At 28.6% G+C, this 15443-nt stretch overlaps 2 protein-coding genes across 3 annotated transcripts; one reads left to right on the forward strand and one right to left on the reverse strand.

Moving 5' to 3' along the window:
- The first annotated feature begins 3873 nt into the window (after positions 1-3873).
- Positions 3874-5802, forward strand: LOC130670835 (DNA-binding protein inhibitor ID-3). Its single transcript, XM_057474401.1, has one exon. It carries the CDS (start codon positions 4440-4442, stop codon positions 4863-4865), a length of 426 nt encoding a protein of 141 aa, XP_057330384.1. The 5' UTR covers positions 3874-4439; the 3' UTR covers positions 4866-5802.
- Positions 5631-14933, reverse strand: LOC130670834 (puromycin-sensitive aminopeptidase). Of its 2 annotated transcripts, none has more exons than XM_057474399.1 (4): positions 14653-14933; positions 14322-14566; positions 11872-12025; positions 5631-10515 (listed from the first exon to the last, which is right to left on the reverse strand). In XM_057474399.1, the coding sequence occupies exons 1-4, from the start codon at positions 14884-14886 to the stop codon at positions 8434-8436; spliced, it is 2715 nt and encodes a 904-aa protein (XP_057330382.1). In that variant the 5' UTR covers positions 14887-14933; the 3' UTR covers positions 5631-8433. The 2 variants fall into 2 exon arrangements, with proteins under 2 accessions (XP_057330382.1, XP_057330383.1); XM_057474400.1 differs by lacking the exon at positions 11872-12025 and adding an exon at positions 11675-11825 and having other exon boundaries at positions 14653-14929.
- Between the last annotated feature and the right edge of the window lie 510 nt (positions 14934-15443).

Genomic DNA, 15443 nt, shown 5'->3' on the forward strand with positions numbered 1-15443 from the left:
TACTATACACAAATACACCCAATACTCATATATATGACGTGAGATTGTTGAGGATCAGCTTCAGCCAATCGGAGCTCAAAGTATTTTTCAATGTAGACTTTACTTGTGTTGCTATACCACACATACAAAGACACTTTCCTTTAGTATCCCGGCACTACGTCACGTCCTCGCGGCAATCAGTGCAGCTGGCCACCAACGCGTTCCCACGGGGCTGGAACAAGTAGAGGGGTCCTTGCTAACACGTTTGAGCGAGCTCAGTACTGACGATATAATTTCACTAAAAAAAAAAAAAAAAAAAGAAATCATTACTTGTATTTTTTTTTTATTAAAATGCGCTCAGTTATTATTTTTATAAAAATAATAATAATTGTTATTATTATTGTTATTATTGTTGGAAGCGATGGATGAACATGAATAGAAATAGTAAAAATATATATATATATATGTATTATATATATGTGATAAATCGTAACATGATGTTCGAGTGTATGCCACAGTGAGCAAAATCACAATCGGGAGGGACGGCGAACAGCTCACACGTGCGGCTTGCACGTGCACTCTCTTCCTTCCTCCTAATCTAGCATTTGGTGTACGATCGTTACGTTGGATGCTACTAAATATATTTTACTGAACTAAATTATATTTATATGTATGTATGTTCTGTCATTTTGGTTGAAATTTAAAAAAAAAAGTTCATATGATGGCTATGAAATTTTTTAGTAAAATAACGGAATTATAAAAAAAAGGGTTCAAATTTTAATGACGGTCAAATAGAAGTCTGTCTGGTTAATTTTAACTTTCTCTTTATAGAAATCATCTATATATTTTCATTCAAAAGTTATCTGATGAGAAAGCCATGAAAATTTTTTTTTTAAATTTGAAAATTTGAAATTGCCGCCATTTTTTTAATTATTACTTTTAAATGATTAAAAGTAATTGCTAAAAATAAAAAACGTTTCTTATTATGATTTCATTACGTCAGTGACATTATGATGTCAGTGTCATATATTTTTTATATTTATATAATATATTATGCATTTTTTTTTTACTGTAAAATGTTAAACTGCTTGTATCTTGTAAACAATAGACTTTAGCGATATAAGTGTAAGGAACAATTTTGTAGAGGACAAAATTTCCTAAAAGATCGGTCCTATGCATATTTTTTGTAGGATGAACCATTTCTTCATTATTATCAAAAATATATGAAAAAAAAGAAAAAATTGAGTTTCGGAGCTGATGCAATCGATATAGATCGAGTTAGAGCAAAATCGTTGCATAGACTTTCAAAAAGCAACAAATACTCTACAAATACAAACTGGTTTCAAAACGACAGCTTAAAACCCGGCTAAGTTATAGCAGTTTAAAAAAAAAAAGTTATTTGATTTACAGGCTTTTTAAATGGGAAAAATTTAAAATGGAAAAGGAGTCCTTGAAATTAATATTAAAGGCTCAAACTTTGAGGAATTTTTTTTGATGTGTACAACAATATTTAGGTGTGTCAGCAAAAAACAAAAATAATCGATTTTTTTTTGTAGAAAATTTTATTCCTTACAAATTATCTCTGATAAAGTTTTTTAAAAACTGATCGATTTCAAGGGCTTGACATTAAAATGGAAATAACTATAGAACAATGCGGAATTTCGAAAAACTTTATCAGAGATAATTTGTAAGGTATAAAATTTCCTACAAAAAAGGTCCTGTGACTTTTTGTGATAAGTCTGATAGTTTCGCCGGAAAAGTAAAAAAATCTCAAAATTTCCTGTAAATTTGACTTCAAGCTCCAATAACTTTTGAACAGATAAATTTATCAAAAAATGATAAGAGACTTTTTTTGTAGTGTAATTCCCTACGAAATTACGTCCTAAGCTTATCTGTACCATGAGCCATTGCCGAGGTACAAAATTCCAAACTTGAATTTTTTTCCCATGGGATTTAAAAGGGAAATAGAAAATTGTCATGAGCGACCTCTAAATATTGACATTATGTGCTCATCTTTTAACAGGCATCTTATTTCTCCTCCCTGAAACTATTTAATAGACGGTTTCGAGAAAAAAAAAATAGTCGATTGTTTTTAATCAGTTTAAAAAAAGTAGTATTCTGATCGATTTCAAGAGCTTGACATTAAAATGAAAATAACTAGAAAACAATGCGGAATTTCGAAAAACTTTATCAGAGATAATTTCTAAGTCATAAAATTTCCTACAAAAAAGGTCTTACGACTTTTTGTGATAAGTCTGATAGTTTCGCTGGAAAAGTAAAAAGATCTCGAAATTTACTGTAAATTTGACTTCAAGCTCCAATAACTTTTGAACAGATGAATTTATCAAAAAATGATAAGACTTTTTTTGTAGTTTAATTCCCTACGAAATTATGTCCTGAGCTAAGTAATATATATAGTCTATAATATAGATATATTTATATATATAAATTTTTGAACTAACGGTATTTTTGAAAACTTTTTGAAGTTGAGTAAAAATAAAATGTAAATTGTGGCATGAAGACAAATACAATTGTAAAATTTCAAAATATATACATATATGTATATAATAACTAAAAAACTAAATAAATATAATTTGTTGCGACATAAGAGTACAGATTTGTCGAGGATTGGAATGCAACAGGGGAAGCGCACAATTATAGTAGTTGGTGACGCTCGTTGTGTTATTGCGAGCGCAAGTGCGTGTAAGCCAGCTGTGCGTAGCTCTAGATAGCGACTCTCTTGTTTCTTGTTTAAAAAAAAAAAAAAAAAAAAAATTAACACGTGAGCATTGAGACTCAATATAATATATTATGTAGATTAACGGAAATAACTTGAGACAAACGATTGATTGATGGTTTTAAATGACAATTACTATTAATATGATAACATTATTGTCTAACAGTGTAATAATGTATAATAATAATAATTACCATTTTAAATTATCAATTAAAGCTCATGTTTTTAAAAGGAGCTGTCACTTTTTTTACCCATTCTTTCAAGTGGACGAACAATTCTGTCCTTGTTGGACTTGCGCAGTAAATGGAAACATTGTTTGAATTTTTTTTTTTCACATGAAAACTTTTTAAAAAATAATGACAGATTTATTTCGGATTTTTGAAAAAACGTAAATTATAAAAAAAAAATATTTAAAAAAATTGCACTTATAGTTTTTTTAATTTTCTACATGTGCATTTTTTCAGATTTTTTTTTTTTTAAATTTAACTATAAAAAAAAAAATTCGAAAATTGATAATAGTCTGCTAACTTCAAAATCATCTGAAATTAGCCGCCTAATTTTTGGATTTTTCCAAAACCCATAAATTATAAAAAAAAATATTTAAAAAAATTGCACTTATAGTTTTTTAAATTTTCTACCCGTGCATATTTTTAGATTTTTTTTTTTAATTTCATTCATTGAAAAAAAAAAAAAAAAACAACCAAAAATCTTTAATTTTCTGCTGACTCCATAATCATAAAAAACCTAAAAAAATATTTAATTTAGTGTTTAAAATTTTTAAAAAAATATAATTTTATCTTCAGTAAATAGACTTGATAATTTTTGTATCTCAATTCTCAGAAAAGTAAACAATTTCGTTCATTGATAAAACGAGTAAACTTTTCGTGATCGGAGTATCAATAAATAAATTTATTTAACCAGCGATATCTTATCACCCACAAGAAAAAAAAACCATGACAGTAAAATGAAGTTAACTATATTATTTATCCAGTACACATATATTATATATATATAATATATATATAAAAGTAATGAATAAATCCATCTTACGTTTATACTCATCGGCATCGTTGTCTTTTGTTTAGTGTGCGATTGCGCCTGGTACTGGTAATGTAACTCTCGAAGAAGGGGAATAAATCGCTTCCCGGTGAGTAGGAGAGGGGGACCCGATATAAAACCCGACAGGTGAGGGGCGGAGGCCAGTTAACTTGGATCCAATGTGTCGACTCCTTGTCCGCCGAACTTAAATTTAAAATTTAAAATTTAAAAAATATTTTTTTTTAATTTAACAAAAAATTGTTTGTTTTTCACCTAAAATCTAAACAAAAATTTTAAAGTAAAAGTTCCTGGATTCAAAATTCAAAAAGTGATCGAACAATTACCGATAAGTGGAGTGCGTTAATTAATTAATTAATTAACTAATTATCAGATATCATAATCACTAAGACTGTAATGACTTTTTGATTGTTGGTAATTAAAAAAAACTTTACACATATATATGTATATGTATGTATATATATTTAAATAAAAGATCAATATAACCGGCAGTGTACGTACGTGCGCCATACGAACGTCATTGTGACTGTGCGCGCAGTTATCAGTTTTGCATTAAAACAATTGCGATTACCGCTGGCGGAAGTGAAAAAAATTTAAAAAAACAGTTAAATATTTTTTCCAACATAAAATAAATTTCGCTGTGTAAAAATATTTGAATTTAATTACAATGAAGGCAATGGTCGTTAGCCCGATTGGCGGACGCGTACCTCCGACACGTGGAATAATTAACAGTAATTTGGGTATTAATGGAACAAGACGTGATTTAGAAGCTGAAGAAGTTGCAGCCTATCTCACTAAATTGAGGTCTTTGGTTCCCGACATGCCACGTAAGAGAAAACTTTCGAAACTTGAAGTTATCCAGAGGGTCATCGAGTATATCTGTGACTTACAGACAACACTTGAAGAAACAAATATTCATAATTCTGACAGTGGAAATAATAATATCAGAATGTCATCAACAACAACATCATCGTCATCAGCAAATAATTCAAATAATAGTCAAATTAATAAATCGACAATCAGACAACCACTGCAGCCACTTTTGAATTCTGCCACTTCAAGTGTTTCGGCAATCGCTGCGATTGAACGGTGACCAATTTAATTTAAAATTTATATTTCATCATTTGAAATTTATAAACAATAATCATTAATAAAAACAAAAAAAACTACATGTGTTTTATCGAACAAGTCGATTATTTAAATATTCAAATGGCGCAAAGTTTAAATATTCAAATATCCGCTGTCAGCAGGATTTGAATTTTTAAATTTGAAATTTGAAATTTTAATTGCGCGCCATTTTTTTAAATTAACTTTATGTTGTTTTAATACATAAATTTTATAATTTTTGTATCGGCGTTTGGTTGGATGTCTTCCTATATTATTATATTATAATTTATATATTAATTTTAAAATTTTAAATATATGTATCGAGCCACAGCCAATTTATAATCAGGATAAACTTAAAAAAAAAAATTGTAAATAATGTATATAAATTTATTGCATTCCTCATACGACCTCGTCGCAATTAATTAAAGTATTCCAGTACTATATATATATATAAATATATATGTTAATGTATGTATTTTTCAGGCACATCAATTGTTTTTATTCAATTACTTTTTGTTACAAATAATTTAAATAAAAATATTAATCATTTTTTTTTTATAAAATGAACTTTTTTTTATTGGCTTGGTTTTAGATTATTATTATTATTATTATTTTATTATTAAATCGTATTGTAGATATTATTTTAAATGGAGTAATTATAATTGATGTTATTACAATATATATATATTAATTATTATTGTTATTGTTTTCGCAATATTATTTTATAATTAAAAGCAGCGATTAGTCGTAGATATTTTATGTATATTTACAAAGACTGAAAAAAAAAAAGTAAAAAAAAAAAAATAAGAATGCTGTAAATACACAACAGCGACGAGTGAGTAGGAAAGCTTATAAAAAGTATAATAAATATGAATCGCATGGTGCGACAATAAAATAAATATTCGAATATAAATAAAAATAAATTATGTATTTAATTACTTTTTTTTAATTACCTGTCCCTTTATTTCTTAAGTTTTTTTTTTTTTTTTAATTTAAGGGCCGGGTGAGTTGAGTGCTCGAGTTTGCGCAAAAACGTTTTGGGTTTCTGACCGAGTATCAATCAATATCTACTGGGGTTTAGTAATGGTCTTATTTTTTAGAAATATATATTTTAATAGTTGAATATTAATTATTATGGAAGAATAATTAAAGACACTCGATTCAAATCGATACAAAATTTATTGACTGTTAATATTTTTATGATACTGAAGTCAGCAGACGGCTAATAATTTTTCGATTTTTTTTTTAGATGATAAATTATAAAAAAAAAATATTTGAAAAAATTGCACCTGTAGTTTTTTAAATTTTCTACATGTACATATTTTCAGTTTTTTTTTTTTGCAATTGATTTGTTGAAAAAAAAAAATTCACAAATTTTTAAATGTTTGCTAAATTCAGGATCATATATTTTTACGGTTTCAGGCATCAGCATCTTCAGATATATATATTTAGTAATTAGTTAAAAAAATATATATACTAGGGCTTAGATAATTAGTGTTTTTATTGTAATTATAAGAAACATTTAATTGAAGTATTGAATTGTTCCCTAAGAAGCACAGAGATAAATTTAAGGGGAAAAGGGTCTGGGATACAAAAAAAGAGGATATTTTTGATTTTTTTTTCAGAGGACCTTCGTTATTAAAATTCTCAGAATTTGTGACATTATTAAGTATCATCTCAAGAATATTCTGTTAAATTTTCATACAAAAATATGGAAAAATAAGCCAGTGGTAGTGGGGAGAGACGAGTCACTAAAAAAAATCTCCATGCCGCGGGCAGGATAACTCATGCCTCATCTGCAATCAAAAAACCAAAAAAATTTCTTTAGTACATAAGTTTATGTTGGATTTGAACGAAGGAATAAACAAAATATTCATTTTTGAATTTTTGGTAAAGGCGCGATCAAAAAACTCTGATTTTTACCTAAAATTCTTCCTTTTGTTTAATTAAAAAATAAGTACTAAAGAAATCTTTTTGGTTTTTTTGATTTTAGATGAGGCAGTCATGAGTCCTGCCCGCGGCATGAAGATTTTTTTTTAGTGACTCGTCTCTCCCCACTGCCACTGGCTTATTTTTCAATATTTTTTTATAAAAATTTAGCAGAATATTCTTGAAATGATATTAAATAATGTCACAAATTTTGACAATTTTAAAAATGAAAATACTCTGAAAAAAAAAATCACAAAAATTTGCTATTTTTTTGGATCTCAGGCCAGCTTCCCCCCTTAATGTTTTTTACAATTATATAAAAGCTAGCATATATTTAAAAAAAATTAAATCCTAAATAAAATTTTTATCATTTGGATCGGGTGTCTTTAATTATTCTCAAATTATAAGTACTGGTAAAAATAAATATAAATGTTTCAACGAACAATAAAATAATAATAATGATAATAATAGTAGATGGTTATATATAAAACAATACTGAATTAAATTAAGTAAATGTTTTATAAAAATTAATAATTATTACACAACAATTTACAATCGTTTTTTTTTTATGTAAAAAATTTCATGTAAAAGTTTCAAAACTGACTTTATTTAATTATAATAAGTGCAAATAAATTTAATGTTACGTAAGTATATTTCTTTGAAAAAAAAAAAGTTTAAATTTTTATTATTTTTCTTTTGAGTCCAATCGTTGATGTTTCTATATAATAATAAATTATAGGGACGAATCGAATAATTCTCAATTTTCAAATTATTCTAACTTTTCAAATTTCTCGATTCGAATCAAGAAAATTCTGATCAGTTTCAAATATTCAATTTTTATGGCCACCCAAAAAGTGTCCCCACTTTTTAAGAATTTTGAATAATTTTCAACTCTCATTAGCATCAAAATTTTATCAATTAATTAAAAAAAAATTTAATTATTAATTGAAAAAAGAACAATTTGGCTGCGATATAAATTTTAAAAAAATTACTTGCAGTTGATATTAATTGGGAGTTGAACGAAATTTTTCAAATTTAGTAAAATCAAAATTTATTCAAATTTCGTTTAATTCCCAATTGATATCAACTGCAAATATTTTTTTAAAATTCTATATCTCGGTGAAATTGTCCCTTTTTCTATTAAGGTTTTAATTTTTTTTCTAATTAATTTTCAAATTTTTTAAAAGGGGGGGGGGGGGCTGAGTATGTCCTTAATAGAGAATTTTTCAAAGTAAAAAAAAATTTCCGTAGATTCGTCTGAGCTCTAGTTACCTCTGAAAAAATTAAATTATCGAAAAAAATATAAAAATTTTAAATCACTCAAAATAAAATTTTTGAATTACTCATAAATTCTCGAAAAATTCGATTCTATTTAACACGACTAATTCGTAAATTCGAATTAATCGCACGCCCCTAAAAAATTATTAATATCTTCAATAACAATTAATATTTTTAAAAAATTATAAATTAATAATTAAAAGTTATTATTATAAATTACTGATATAATACTTGTACATTTAATTTATCAACAAAAGATATTAATAAATATTTGAAACAACAACCTTTGAGCTCATGAAATCTTCAATTAATTAATTAATTAAATAAAAAAAAAAAATTTCTTATTTTTAATACGAATTATTTTTGAAAAACGATTCAATAGAAGCTTGATCTCGAGCCAGCCAAGCAGCATTAAGTCTAATATTTTCCATGCTCTGTTGCACCGTTCTCTCCGAACCAGGTGTAGGATTTTTCTTGAAGAATTCCTCTATTTCTATGGCACGTTCTTCGGTAACAAAATTTTCAGTTGTATGTTTAACGAGCCTCGATAACAAAAACCCACCGTCGTAGCGATTCATCAGCGGCTTCCAATTATTTTTGAAAAACTCCCAAGCTAAATCACGTCCTTTTGAGTTCATAGCAACAGACATTATAGCAAATACAGTATCCTGAGCACGTACTTTGTCACTCATTGAAAAGTCAAGAACTTTTGACAGCAGCTTTTCATCCTGAATTGTTCCCAGTGCTCTTAGTATTCTGTCCTTCTCTTCATGCAAATCAGCTTCGTCGTACAACTTGAGCATCGTCTCGTAAGTATTGACGTCACCAACAGAAAGTACCGCGCGGTAAACGGGAGTCCTGAGATCAGCAGCCAGGATTGACTTCTTCGTGACGTGAAGATCGAATCGTCTCTTGGCTTCTTCGATAATTTCCGTGTCTTTAAGCACAGCCATTCTACCCAAGACGAGTGACCTCAGCAAATTGTCCAGGTGACTTTCATTTTCTTTAGGCTCCCACCCTAATTTCTTGGTGATGTCCTTCAATAATGACCGGCCGTAGGCTTTGAAATTATCGTAGATATCAAGATGACCCAATAAAATTCCTATTTTTCCTAAACTACTGACGATGCTGCACCACACAGTATAATTATCTTCATACTGAAACGCTTGCATACATTTAAGTACATCAACAGTTGATGTATGACCGGCCTGGACCATTGCGAAGAGATCATCAAAAAGTCCGAGTCGATCTAGTGGCGGTAATGTCCGGTCTTTAATTGCCGGCATAAGTAAAGAAAGCGCTTGGGAATCATAACGCGTGCGGTAAAATCCAATTGTACCGGGATTTATTTTAACCCATGATCCTTCCGGTACATCTTTTATTATTATTTCTTTATTTTTTTCACTCATTACTGTCGTAAGCGCAACATCATTCGGTGACTTTGATGTACTGACACTCAATGGGATCATCCATAGATAATCTTCTTTATCAACAGAACCATCAGCGAGGAATTTTTCCTGAGATAAAACTAGTACTCTGTCGTTGCCTTGCTGACGTTGCTCAACTTTTATAACAGGAAATCCTTGTTGCTTTGTCCAGGTCGACATGACATCGCCGACTGGTTTGTTGCTCATTTCTTCCAAGGCCGCCCAGAGATCTTCCGTCTCTGCGTTCGCGTAACTGTGACGTTTGAGGTAAAGATTCATACCCTTGCGGAAATCTTCGTCGCCGATGTAGGAGTGCAGCATGCGAATGACACTGGCGCCTTTGTTGTAAGAAATGTCGTCGAAAATTTCGTCTATTTCCGTGGGATGGCCGACGGGTACTTCAATCGGGTGACTGTTCTTGAGACCGTCAAGCTCTAGGGCTTTGATGTGAGTGTCGGTGACGAACTGAGTCCAGATGTCGTACTCGGGGAACAAGTGAGCGACGCAAAGAAACTCGACGAATGAGGCGTAGCCTTCGTTGAGCCACAAGTGGGTCCACCATTCCATGGTCACCAAGTTCCCGAACCATTGATGGGCCAACTCGTGTCCCACCACCAGAGCAATCCACTGCTTTGAGGCTGCTGATGTGTTCTGGGGGTCGACTAGCAGACAAGTCTCTCTGTAAGTAACTAGGCCCCAATTTTCCATGGCTCCCGCGGAAAAATCAGCGATGGCGATGAGGTCCATTTTTGGTAGTGGGTAAGATATTCCAAAGTATTTATTGTAGTATGGCAGTACTTTGGTCGCTACTTCTAAGGCAAATCGTCCTTGTTCTTGTTTTGATTTCGGAGTGTAAACTCTTACGACAGTTCCGTCAACGGTTTTGTCTTCCAAGTAATCAAACTCCCCGATAACGACTGCTACGAGGTACGTTGACATCACTGGGGTTTTTTCGAACTTCAAAATCTCTAGCTCGCCCTTTTTCTCGACTTTTTCTACTGGCTATAACAATTTTTTTAAAACGTTTATTTTATTTTTTATTATCCTACAGTCGAACTCCATTAACTCGAAGTTGGTCCGGAGTGGAAATTTCTTGGGGTTTCCAAGGCAACGGATGCCCTTTCTGCATAAAAAAGGAAACGCAAGCACACTTTTCAAAATTTCAGCAGGGTAAGAAAAATCGCGGGCTTTTGATACCAACATCAAGTACTTTCTAATTTGGGAATCTTATAACTCATCAACGAATAAGTATACAAAAAAAATTAATTGACATTTTTTGTAGAGAATTTAATGCTCTACAAAAAAAGTATCTTATCATTTTTTGATAAATTCAATATTTCAAAAGTTATTTGAGGTCAAAGTTGAATTTACGGAATTTTTACTATTTTTCGACTTTTCTGGTGAAACTGACAGAATTATCACAAAATGTCACAGGATCTTTTTTGTAGGTCGTTTTATTTCCAACAAATTATCCTCTACAAACTTTTCAAAATTCCTGAATACTCTTTACTTATTCGCACTCAAAAATCAATCAGTTCCAAAAGTCGTATTATGGCTGATTTTGATTCTAATGCAAATAACTAAAAAACATTAAAGAATTTTGAAAAACTCACAGGGGATAATTTGTTGGAAATTAAACGGTCTACAAAAAATGTCCTATAAAATTTTGTGATAACTCTGACAGTTTCACCAGAAAAGTCGAAAAATAGTAAAAATTCCGTAAATTCAACTTCGACCTCAAATAACTTTTGAAATATTGAATTTATCAAAAAATGATAAGAGACTTTTTTTGTAGAGCATTAAATTCTCTACAAAAAATGTCTATCGATTTTTTTTGTATACTTATTCGTTGATGAGTTAAGTTCCAAAATTTAAAAAAAATTTCCATGTTATTTAAACAGGAAATAGAAAATTGCAATCAGGAAGTACTCGATGTTGATATTAAAAGCTTGAATTTAAACAGGCGATTTTTCTTACCCTGCTGAAACTTTTGGAAGTGTGTCCTTGACACATAAAAATTTATAGCATCGGGTAGGAAAGAGCGAAGCTCGTAGTGGGAGTCGATTGAGGAGAAGTTTCGTGATATTGGAATCCGAGTTAATGAAGTTCGACTGTAATTATTAAATAGTAATTAAAATCCAGATTACGGAACGTTGTTTACCATGTTCGAAAGGGCCGTGTAACCAGCTGGTATTTGAAGTGTAATACCGAACGTGGATTTAACTGACGGCTCATCCCAGCAGGGAAAGCAACGTCTCGCATCTGTCGCTTCGAATTGCGTCACCGCTGCATATTTAACACTCCCGTCAGCTCTGTAATTTACAATTAATTTTTTCTGTTATTAATCATATATCTTACCATGTTAGATAATGCGACTAGTCTTTTAGATAATGGAACAACTATTTTCAAGCTAAATGTTGATTTTATTTTTGGCTCATCCCAACAAGGAAATACTCTACGTGCTGAAGTCGGACATAGATAAGTCACGGCAGCTGATTCATTACTTTTCCCGCTAAAATTAAGACTCAATAAAGTGATAATAATAGTCTAGTTTTTTTTTTTTATATTCATTTCTTTTAAATGTTTTTTTTTAATCTTATACACAATCGTCTCTTATTTTTTAAATTTACTTGCAGTAAATGAATTAAATTTTATTCAAAAAATTTTTGCTGGAATTTACGAAATATTTTTCTTAGTGTGACGGGGAAATATTTTGAAAAAAATAAAAATTGAGTTTGTCAGAAGAATAATAATATTTGGGGTATAAATTAATTTTTAATAAATCCAGGGTAAAAAAATTTCACTACAAAAAAGTTCAGTGAACTTCAAAATTTTAGATAAATCTGAACCTTGAGTTGATGATTTTTGTAACTAAAAAAAAATTTTCAATCTGGATCTTGTTCGTGAAAAGTTTTTATGAAAAGTAAAAAAATGTTCAAATTTGGTGATAATTTTTTTTTTTTAACTTTTGTTCAAACCATGAAAATTTTTAAGGAGAATTTTTACTTAAAAAAATCTGGAAAGTACTCAGATAAAAATTTAATGGTTTCAGTTCCAAAAATGATCAAATTTTGAAGTTTACGATTTTGGATTTTTTGTAAAATTTATTTTACATGGGATCCCAGACTAAATGATTAAATAAATGAATTAAAAATATATTTAATAAATTTACTAGTAAACGGAGTCGCGGAGGAACTGCAAGTTACGAATTATTATTATTATTATTATTATTATTAAATATAATAAATAAATAAATAATATCTGACATACTTTTGTTTGAGGCAATAGTTGGAAGTTAGACTTTACTGTAGTTTAAATTAAACTATTAATCGTTAAAATAATAATAAGCAAATGAGTGTGAATATAACTGACAAGTGGGAATTTTTTAAATTTTGAATAAATAAATAAAATGTGAGTACTCGTGTAAAAAAATTTGTTTCAAAAACGTTCATAGTGAACTTTCAAAATTGAGATAATTCTGAACTTTGAGTTTGACATTTTTGGAACTTAAATAATCAAAAGTGTGAAAAATTATCAACTACTGTGGACTTTTCTTGTGGGTTTATAATTTTTTTTTTGAAATTTTTTAAGCAAAAATGATTTGAATTGACAATAAGTTCATAATTAGTTCTAATTACTTATTTTTTGGAATCTTTTTGAACAGAGTAAAAAAAACTGACGTTCCTAAAAAGTTTTAATAAATCAAAAAATGTTCATAAATATTTTGAAATCATTTTTATTTTTTATTGTCTCATACCTGAATAATTCTGGTAAGAGTCATAATTAGGGACAAGATTTTTGCCTTAATTTTGAAATGAATGGTTCTAATGTTTGATATTACGGCGAAAATATTGATTTTATCATAAAAGTTTTCAAACAAAAGTTGTGGGAAATTTAATTTTATAAAAAAATTCTCTCTTAAGATTTTTTGATACAACCAATATTTTCACCGTGATTCCAAAATTAAGATTCATAATGAGTGATTCAATTTGTGTTAATTACGAAAATCTTAATTTTGAAATTATGGCTTTTTCATTAGTCCTAAAAAAAATTATAAGAGATATTTTTTTTATAAAATTAAATTTTGCACCTGTAGTTTTTTAAATTCTCTACAAGTGCATATTTTTATTTTTTACTTTTTTGTAATTTATTTGTTTAAAAAAAAATCCGAAAATTTTTAACTGTCTGTTAACTTCAGGATCATTCATAATTCCTAATTAATTCCTTTCTTTTTCAAAACCAAAAAATTGTCAAATCAAATCATTTTTGCTCAAAAAAAAAAACACTTAGAAAAGCCTACCGCAGTAACAAATTTTTCACTGACTAATTTTTTCAAAGTTCCAAAAATATTAAACTTAAATTCAAAATTGATGATCCTGAAGTTAGCAGACAGTTAAAAATTATCGAATTTTGGTTTCAACGACTTAATTTAAAAAAAAAATAAGTATAAAAATATGCACATGTAAAAAATTCAATAAACTACAGGTGGAATTTTTTAAAATATTTTTTTTTTAATAGTTTAGTTTAAAAAAAAATCCAAAAATTATTGGACGTCGGCTAACTTCAGTATCAAAATTGTCTCAATTTTTGAAGTTTACTATGAACGTTTTTGTAACAAATTTTTTTAGTTATAATAAAAATTAAAAAATGCGCATTCAGATAAATGAAAAATCAGTACGCGCATTTTTTTAAATTTCATTATTTAAAGTTTATAAATTGTTTTATGTCTGCCACTGAAATAAACTAAAAAAAAAATTACTTGGGTTTTGCACTGATTACTTATCAAGATAATAATCATTTTATCTCACCCATGATATTTGCTGCGATACAATCCCTTCATTTTATCATTTATCTGTCCGACAAAATCAAAATTCAAACAACCAGTTTTTCCAACCGGAAGTTTTTCAGGAAACGTTAAAACAGCAGTTTCATCTTCTGGCAGCAGGTCTATTTTTGCCGCTTTGAGACTCGTTCCTTTGTCATTTTTGAATGTAACGCTGCTTATTTCAATATCCAATGAGTTCAATATTATTTTATCAGTTGTTTCTTTCACCTGTAATTATTCAAATTTGAATATAAAACCAGCAATTAAATATTTGAAGGTTGCAACATAAAATGATAATGATGATAATAATTTACCTCTATTTCAACAGATTGACTTCCTTGGAAAGTAAACTTATCAATATCTGGAACTAGGGTTATTTCGTAATGACGAGGACGAATATTTTCAGGTAAACGATAAAACGGTTTTTTTTCTACTGTAGCCATCGTTTTTTTTAAAATCGCTGATGTTAATTCACTTAAGTATTTTTTATTATTATTATTAAATATAATACGATTATTAAATGTATGACAAATGAATCTATATATCATTTAGGTTTCACTACCTGTACAATAATGACCAATGACAATAATCGACGTATACTTTATATTTATGCCAACTCAGCCTCCTTCTCCAGAAATATTAAAAAAATTAGATTTTAAAACTGGAGACCTCTTGTATATTTTGTTTAATTTAAAACTAATTATCTACTGATGATAATTTATTGATTTATTTTTTATAGAATCTGGAATATGAAAAACTTTTTTTTTATGTGAAATTTGAAATTTTTAAATTAATTACTGACACGGAATTTAAAAAGAGTATTAATGTAGCGAATATGAGAGAATTTATAAATTTATTGAGTAATTTATTGAATTAGTGAAATTTAAAAAAGCGCGCACTTTTGTAATTATCTAAATATGGATTTTTTAATTTTTATTTACTTATTTTTTATTTATTTATTGTCGTACTGAAGTTAGTAGACAATTAAAAATTTCAGGATTTTTTTTTCAATAAATTAATTTAAAAAAAAAAATCATCTCGAAATATGCGTAAGTAAAAATTTAAAAAAACTGTAAGTGCAATTTTTGATAAAATATTTTAAATA

This window comes from Microplitis mediator, chromosome 7 (genome assembly GCF_029852145.1).
Source record: "Microplitis mediator isolate UGA2020A chromosome 7, iyMicMedi2.1, whole genome shotgun sequence".
Classification (NCBI taxonomy): domain Eukaryota; kingdom Metazoa; phylum Arthropoda; class Insecta; order Hymenoptera; family Braconidae; genus Microplitis; species Microplitis mediator.